The sequence below is a fragment of the Salvelinus sp. IW2-2015 genome, linkage group LG7 (genome assembly GCF_002910315.2).
Source record: "Salvelinus sp. IW2-2015 linkage group LG7, ASM291031v2, whole genome shotgun sequence".
Classification (NCBI taxonomy): domain Eukaryota; kingdom Metazoa; phylum Chordata; class Actinopteri; order Salmoniformes; family Salmonidae; genus Salvelinus; species Salvelinus sp. IW2-2015.
The window spans coordinates 377721-386740 of NC_036847.1; the positions used below are offsets into that span (position 1 = coordinate 377721).

General features: G+C 44.7%; 1 protein-coding gene across 1 annotated transcript; it reads left to right on the forward strand.

The window, feature by feature from the left end:
- The first annotated feature begins 7189 nt into the window (after positions 1-7189).
- Positions 7190-8765, forward strand: LOC111966875 (probable G-protein coupled receptor 139). Its single transcript, XM_070444613.1, has 3 exons — positions 7190-7360; positions 7817-8521; positions 8748-8765. Exons 1-3 carry the CDS (start codon positions 7190-7192, stop codon positions 8763-8765), a joined length of 894 nt encoding a protein of 297 aa, XP_070300714.1.
- Positions 8766-9020: the final 255 nt, after the last annotated feature.

Genomic DNA, 9020 nt, shown 5'->3' on the forward strand with positions numbered 1-9020 from the left:
AATGGCAACTTTCCCTCTTCATTTAGCATGGGTACTAGTCGAGTGGCACGGATCTCTCCAACGTAAAATAAAGTCAGAGAACGGAACACGGCAAAACTCCCGAAAAAATTCAAATAATCTGATTAAACTATATTGAAAAAACATACATTACGATGATATGGTCACATTTATCAAATAAAATACGAGCCGGAGAAAGTTGTCGTCCGAAACGGCAGCAAAACAGAACGCAATCTCACTTCCAAGTCGCGCGCTTCAGAGTTCCGGAAGTGGACGGTCACGTCAAAGAAATAGCTTTTATTCCACCTCAGAACAAGATGAACACAAAATTTCTTCTCTCACATCCTCTTGACACCCAGAGGAAGGCGTATGAAGTGTACGTAGGGTCCTACGTATCATGACCATGTATAGGCAGAACGTTGAAGAGAGCATAGATTTCTGACATTCTACTTCCTGGTCAGGGAAAGTGCTGCCAAATGACTTCTGTTCCACTCAGAGAAAAAATTCAAACGGTTTTAGAAACTAGAGATTGTTTTCTATCCAATAGTAATAATAATATGTATATTGTACGAGCAAGAATTGAGTACGAGGCCGTTTGAAATGGGCACCTTTTTCTGGCTACTCAATACTTTCCCTGCAGCCATAACAGGTTTTAAGGAGAAAGGTAAGAGGAGTGACGACAGCTGAAGTTCCTGATCAGTCAGCGGGAGAAGTTGGAAAAAKCCCAAAACCTTTGTGACCCCTTTGACCTGACCACATCTACCTTCTTGTCGTCCATCCTCACTCCCTGCGGGCTGATTTGGTAGCCTAAGAAGGAGACAGCCCTCTGATGAAATTGGCACTACTCAGCCTTGATGAACGGGTGGTTAGCCAGGAGGCATTCCAGGACTGCTCGAACGTGAGTGATGTGATCCTCCAGGGTAGCCGAATAGATCAAGATGTCATCGATGTACACAACCACCTGACGTCCGTGCATGTCCCTGAACACCTCGTTAACGAATGCCTGGAACACTGGCGGGGCTTTGGCTAAGCCAAGTGGCATCACTGAGTACTCTTAGTGACCAGACATCGTGCTAAAAGCAGTCTTCCACTCATCTCCCTCACGGATGGAGATGAGATTGTAAGCACTCTGCAGGTCCAGTTTGGTAAAGAAACGGGCCCTGTGTAGTGGTTTGATGGCTGCCGGCACCAACGGGAGAGMGTACCGATACTTCGTGTAATCTTATTGAGTCCTCTGTAGTCAATGCATGGAAGTAACCCTCCAACCTTCTTGGCCACGAAGAAGAAACCAGCCGACGCAGGAGAAGTGGATGTGCGGATGAACCCTTGTTGGATTGCATCTTAGTACCGACGATCCCAAAGTTAGTTATTCAGAAGGATGGCCATCACAATGAGTGCATCCAAGGTGAGGTTGTCATCTCGACAGGCGAGTTCTGTCTGGACCTCCTCGTGCAGACCTCTTCTGAATAGTGTACGAAGCGCTGGCTCATTCCATCCACTGGATGCTGCTACTGTCCGGAAGGTGAGCGCTGCTCGGCAGCCGTCTGGTCCCCCTGCTGTAATTGAAGTAGACGCTCACCCTCCCTCTCTGCCCTCAGGGGGGTAATGAGCGAAGGTACATTTAAAAATCAGAGCCATGAACCCCTCACAGGAATCTAGATCATCCTCTCCACTCTCCTAGACAGCCGTAGCCCACTCCAACGCCCACCCAGTCATTAGAGAAATAACTGTTGCAACCTTGGACCTCTCGCTAGTGGAGGCTCGCAACTGATGTGTAAAGTCGAGGGAGCACTGAAGTAGAAAGTCACAGCATATAGATGGGGTACCGTCATATTTATCTGGGAGTGACAAACGGGCATCACTGACCTGAGCGGGTTGCTGAGCTGGCTTGCTGGGTCGGCTGATTGTAGAGTATCCTCCGCTAGCTGAATGCAACACCCCAGGGTGTGTTTGAGACGTTGCAAACTGTGAAGAGCCTCTTTCATAGCCGTGCCAGTTGGTCATGGTGTTGACGTAGAAGGTAACCCTGCTTGTTGACCGTCTGGGAGATATTCGGTTTTCCTGCTGCTTCCATTGTGAGTCAGTATTCTGTAACGATGATGCTGTGAGTCGAGAAGCAGGTGCAGGAGAAACGTTTAATAAAACAACAACCAAGACAACATAACAGTGGCGTTCACGCTTGAACACAGGAACAATACTGACTGAGGAAGGAACCCAAGGGAGTGAGAGATATAGCGGAGGTAATCAGGAAGGTAATGGAGTCCAGGTGAGTATCACGATGATCTGCAGGTGCACGTAGTGATTGATGCCAGCTGTGCGTAATAATGGATCCCAGGACTGGTGGTTAGTATACCGACGATGTCGAACACCAGAGGGGAGGAGCGGGTGTAGATGTGACACCTTAAGTCTCATTCGGTCATTATCCAATGTTTTCATAGCAATGTGCCAGTAATGTCAAGGACTGTTTCCAAGAAACCATTCCCTTAATGTTAAACGGAATTTACCSAGAACGTGGTGTCGTCACATTTTATTGATTAATGTGACGACTGCTGCTCATCGAATGATTAACGGGCTATAATTACGTGATTAAATGAATCAGGTAATTATTAATTCATTAACAGGGGGCACCATGGGAAAGTTTTGGCTTTATTGAGTTTCTATTTCCCAAATTAACTCAAAGAATATCAGAATATCGATTTATATTATATTCTGAGAACATGGCAACCATTTTCTCTGTATGTTTGGTGTGACATTGATGGAATTTTCTTCTAATCCTTGGAAAACTAGAAACAAGCTGTTATTGGCAGAGAGATTTGGATCTCTTTTTCTTATCGGTCTATTAACTAATTTACCACCTGGTGATGTTACGCCCTGACCTTAGTTCCTTTTTTATGTCTCTATTTTGGTTTGGTCAGGGCGTGAGTTGGGGTGGGCATTCTATGTTTTGCATTCTATGTTTTGTATTTCTTTGTTGTTTGGCCGGTGTGGTTCTCAATCAGAGGCAGCTGTCTATCGTTGTCTCTGATTGAGAACCATACTTAGGTAGCTCTTGCCCACATGGGTTTTGTGGGTAGTTGTTTTCTGTCTTTGTGTCTGTACCAGACAGGACTGTTTRGTTTCGTTTCATTCTCTTTGTTATTTTGTTTAGTGTTCTGTTTTTTAAATAAATTAACATGAACACTTACCACGCTGCGCTTTGGTCCGATTCCTCCTCATCCGACGACGACGAACGTTACAGGTGATGTCACCAGACAGGCCAAAACTCCATCCCACCAAAACAGGATGAAATGTATTACTCTAAAAGGGCATTATCACCATTTTCACAATTTCAAAGTATTATTCCAACCTCATAGGGTGGAAACAGTAGATATAAAACCCAGGAATATCACGTGGCAATTTGGTAATTTTTTGTATTGTTTAAACCTTTAAACGATACAAATAAATCATACAATTTCTTGTGAATTCCCAATGCAGGTATGGTCTTGCATATGACCGCTAGGAGGCTATGCAGTTCCATCTACCGCGGTCATGGCTACCAGACGGCGCTCACCTTATTGCTGACCCCCCACTCACTCAGCAATGATGCAGTTATTAGATTCCTCTGTGTGCCTCTCCTCCATGTTCTCAGTGGTCAGTACATGGGACTTCCTGTCCCACTTTTTATCAACGTGATGGCTCGTTGCAGTGATGTATGACATCGTGTTCATAGACATCCAACAATCTGTTGTTAACGCCATGTATGGGGTGTTTGAGAGCTCGTGCTTTGTACTTGCAGAGCAATCATTGTAGAATTTCTCAATTCGGACCGTCGTGGTTTTTCGACATGGCATCTTGTAGTCTGGATCTAGATACGCCATCAGGACATTGAAGCCGCATACTTTACCATTGACAATGGCTGCATATCAACTGCAATCATTTCTGTAATCGCGCTGTGATTTTCTCACTCCATCCTTTATCGAAATTCCTTCGTGTGAAGAGCCTGTRTAGTGTCTGTGGTTGGTGGCCTCCGCTGCTGCCAGCAACGATTTGGGTCTCACAGTGCCTCCCTTTCAGATGGTTAAAGATACACTCTTGGGATCTTAAGTGCTTACAAATTCGTAACATACTGTACAAATTAAAATTCATAGCATTTAATTCAAATTGAAATTCGGGAACCTATCATACGAATTTCCCCCCCCCTCCCCCCCAAAAAATGTATGACAGTGGACCTGTTTTGGCTCGTGAGCACTTATAAAACTACTGGCTCAAATTATTTAAAAAAACTTTGTAGTACCGTTTTAAGCATTGCACCTGTACTGTCACTGTAGCTCAATTCCACCTTGCAAAGTCTGCATTTCACCACCTTCTCACTTAACTTCTGAAAGCATTGTCATACAGGACTTCACTGCTGTCACTTCCCTCTCTCTCTGCCATTTTTCCACCTGTCAACAACGATGACATGCGGAGCGCTTTATATCCGTGGCAAATACTTTTTTTTGAAATCCCCCTTTATAATGATGATTGGGACCTGTTAATGGTCGTTTTCTGATAAGTGCACTGTGATTTAGTTTTTCGGTTAGGGATTTCTTCTAAATGTCAACAATCCCAATTTAATTTAAACATTCACACCCCTATCCAGAACATGAATATCTTTATTCTGAGAACATGGCAACCATGGTCTGTGTATGTTTTGTGTGACATTGATGAAATATTCCCCTAATCTTTAGAAAACTGGACACGGATGTTCTTGCAATGTCCCATGAAACATGTTCTCAGAATATCCAATATTAATGTTCTAGACATGTTTCATGGGACATTGCAAGAACATCTGAGTCCAGAGAACATGCTAACCATGTTCTGGGTAAGTTTTGTTTGACATGTTCGAATGTTCTCCTAACTCTAACAACAATACCTGCTAAATAGGTTCTCAGGAAGTTTTTGCTGTTGTTCCCTTATCTAACGGAAAACTGGACACTAACATCAGAGGAACATTACGGGTAATACAAAAATGTTCTCTCTCCCTAGACGGGTAATATTACAAAAACGTTCTCTCTCCCTAGAGTTGTTAACTTGGATGTCAGTATGAGACAAGAAAAGTAGATCGATGAGAGGAAGAAGGTTCTTTAGATGCACACAAGGTGAGTAGAATATCCAACCTCTGTAGTCCAACCAATAAGCTTGTCTGTGCCTCAGAGATCTTCATAGAGTAATGATTAACAATAGGTAAATAAAGACACGTGTGCACGTTTGCATGTCTGTGTGGGGTGTGCTTGTGAGGGGATAACTCTTAGTGATATGACAAAAGCACAGATATGTGCTAGTGATGTTGAGAGGAGAGGGACTCTCCTGGATGCTGTTTCTGCTAATAGTATACAATATATCTGGTGGGTAAAGACATGAACACCCAAGAGGAACACTGGATGGTCACTCTGCAGGTTGTGTTCTACCCAGCCTTGGCTATAGTGGGCATCCCTTGTGAGTATACCTAAACCTATAGAAGTAATTGCTGCAAGGTATGGATGTCTTATACAGATGGATGAGTACAATGACTAGGGGCGTTGTAGGAAAACTGGCACATTTGTTCGGCACACATCAGAATATGCATGTTATTTTTGCCCACAAATATATTTGACAAATCAAATGTATTCCGCATTTAATGGATAATGCATTTAATGGTTATAATGAATCTTTGAGTAAATTATTAAATAAATTATTAAAAAGAAACGTCCCTTTTTCAGGACCCTGTCTTTCAAAGATAATTCATAAAAATCCAAATAACTTCACAGATTTTAATTGTAAAGGGTTTAAACACTGTTTCCCATGCTCGTTCAATGAACCATAAACAATTAATTAACATGCACCTGTGGAACGGTCGTTAAGACACTAACAGCTTACAGACGATAGGCAATTAAGGTCACAGTTATGAAAACTTAGGACACTAAAGAGGCCATTCTACGGACTCTGAAAAACACCAAAAGAAAGATGCCCATGGTCCCTGCTCATCTGCCTGAATGTGCCTTAGGCATGCTGCAAGGAGACATGAGGACTGCAGATATGGCCAGGGCAATAAATTGCAATGTCAGTACTGTGAGACGCCTAAGACAGCGTTACAGGGAGACAGGATGGACAGCTGATCATCCTCGCAGTGGCAGACCACGTGTAACAACACCTGCACAGGATCGGTACATCCAAACTTCACACCTGCGGGACAGGTACAGGATGGCAACAACAACTGCCCGAGTTACACTAGGAACGCATAATCCCTACATCAGTGCTCAGACTGTCCGCAATAGGCTGAGAGAGGCTGGACTGAGGGCTTGTAGGCCTTTTGTAAGGCAGGTCCTCACCAGACATCACCGGCAACAACGTCACCTATGGGCACAAACCCACCGTCGCTGGACCAGACAGGACTGGGAGAAAGTGCTCTTCACTGACGAGTCACGGTACTCTGGAGCGGGATCGATTTGGAGGTGGAGGGTCCCTCATGGTCTGGGGCGGTGTGTCACAGCATCATCGGACTGAGCTTGTTGTCATTGCAGGCAATCTCAACGCTTTGCGTTACAGGGAAGACATCCTCCTCCCTCATGTGGTAGCCGTCCTGCAGGCTCATCCTGACATGTCCCTCCAGCATGACAATACCACCAGCCATACTGCTCATTCTGTGTGTGATTTACCGCAAGACAGGCATGTCAGTGTTATGCCATGGCCAGCAAAGAGCCTGGGCCTCAATCTCATTGAGCACGTCTGGGACCTGTTGGATTGGAGGGTGAGGGCTAGGGCCATCCCCCCAGAAATGTCCGGGAACTTGCAGGTGCCTTGGTGGAAGAGTGGGGTAACATATCACAGCAAGAACTGGCAAATCTGGTTCCGTCCATGAGGAGGAGATGCACTGCAGTACTTAATGCATCTGTTGGCCACACCAGATCCTGACTCTTACTTTTGATTTTGACCCCCGCTTTGTTCAGGGACACACTATTCCATTTCTGTTAGTCACATGTCTGTGGAACTTGTTCAGTTTATGTCTCATTTGTTGAATCTTGTTATGTTCATACAAATATTTACACATGTTAAGTTTGCAGTTGACAGTGAGAGGACGTTTCTTTTTTTGCTGAGTTTATATGGCTATAGTAACATTAAGCAAAGGCTGATATAAGCTTGGTATAGGCTATGCATGTATGATTAAATGCTTAATTTGTTTCCAATGACACACCTAATGACACAAATACCTCCACCAGCCAACATTGTTACCTTCCTCATCTTCTGGCGGAGAAACTGCATGCTGTCCAAGTCCAGCACCTTCTACCTGATGGCCATCTCTATAGCTGACACTCTGGTCCTCGTCTTCATCGTGGTGCTGGAGATCACGGTCAAATTTTGCCAAGAGGTACTTATTTAGTCAGAAATGTCACTGTTCTTTTCATTTCTAGTTCTGTCAGTAAAAGTTTACATTGGATTTCTATAAAAACGCTGTAATTACTACAGTAACAGCAAACAGCATTGTACTAACCCAGTAGCCTATTTCAGGGTTTCCCAAACTTTGTTCTGGGGCCCCCCTAGTGCATGCTTTAGTTTTTGCCCAAGTAATACACAGCTGATACAAATAATCAAAGCTTGATGATGAGTTGGTTATTTGAATCAGCTGTGTTCTTCTAGGGCAAAAAACTAAATGTGTAACCACAGGGGTCCCAGGACCGTGTTAAGGAAACCCTGGCCTACTTTACTAATTGTTTTGTCATTTCTTTGTAATGGATTTGAGTGTTTGATGTTATTACACTGATGGCAATAGGAACTGTTCCCTCCATTGTAAATGCACTTTAAATGAGGCTTGATTTGATTTGAGGAGCCGTTTTGGAGCCGTGAGCCCTGGTGCCGCCTGAGAGACATTTTCAGCTACGGGGCCTACAACACCTCAACCTGGCTAGTGGTGGTTTTCACAGCAGAGCGCTTCATTGCCATCCACACCTGGACCATCAAGACCAAACTCTGCACCCCGCGCAGTGCCTTAGCAGCCATCACCACCATCTTACTCCTCAGCCACCTCCTGGCAATACCCTACTACTGGTCCAATGTCTCAGTTTACGACCACAACCAGACCAGATGGGCCTGTATATACGAACCTGAGGGCCCGCATGGTTATGTGCATGCCCTGGTGGGGGCCCAGACCTTAGTGGCCTACGTCCTACCTTTCCTCATCATCCTCACCCTCAACGGGCTGACTCTGCGACAGATCTCCCTTAGCAACAAGGTCCACGTGGTGACGGCTGCCGACCTAACCTCAGGGGCCTACAGGGTGACGCCCCTGCTGCGCTCCAGAAAGAGGAAGTCTGTAGTGCTCCTGGTGACTGTGTCCATGAGCTTTGTGCTGCTATCCGTCACCCGCGCAATCACCCAGATCATCATACGCACCACCTTCGTCTACGGCCAGGATCGCAACGACTACAACCTGCAGATCAATGTGGCGGCTGACATTGGTAGCATGCTGAGCCTCAGTAATGCAGCCATCAACACGTATCTTTATGCCTGCACTCAGGCCAAGTTCCGTCAGGTATTCATAACCTGTGTCAGACAGGTTTTGTCCCATTGCAAGACTAACAAAACCCTGCCCAGCAGTAGACCTGTTATTTACAATTTATAACACTTTAGCCTTGTCCAGGTCTGGACCAAGCTGAAGGTACTTGGGGTTAATGAGACTGTTTAAACCCTTTCTCAGGACAATGGAAAACGGATTAGTTCTCATAACACAAATTCATAAATGGTTACCTTTTCTCCAGAAATCTACAGTTAACTAGGAACTCCATAAATGTGTGTGGGGTTGCAGGTAGCCTAGTGGTTAGAGCGTTGGGTCAGTAACCAAAAGGTTGCTAGATCGAATCCCCGAGCTGACAAGGTAAAAATCTGTCGTTCTGCCCCTGAACAAGGCAGTTAACCCACTGTTCCTAGGCTGTCATTGTAAATAAGAATGTTCTTCTTCACTGACTTGCCTAGTTAAATAAAGGTCAAATTAAATGTGTACTTCACACCTTTTGTTGCTCTGTAAAAGTAGG

Coding starts and splice junctions, on each gene's coding strand:
- LOC111966875 (XM_070444613.1), top strand. CDS start 7,190: ATGACACAAATACCTCCACCAGCCAACATTGTTACCTTCCTCATCTTC. Junction 7,361..7,816: donor CGGTCAAATTTTGCCAAGAG/GTACTTATTTAG, acceptor ATTTGATTTGAG/GAGCCGTTTTGGAGCCGTGA.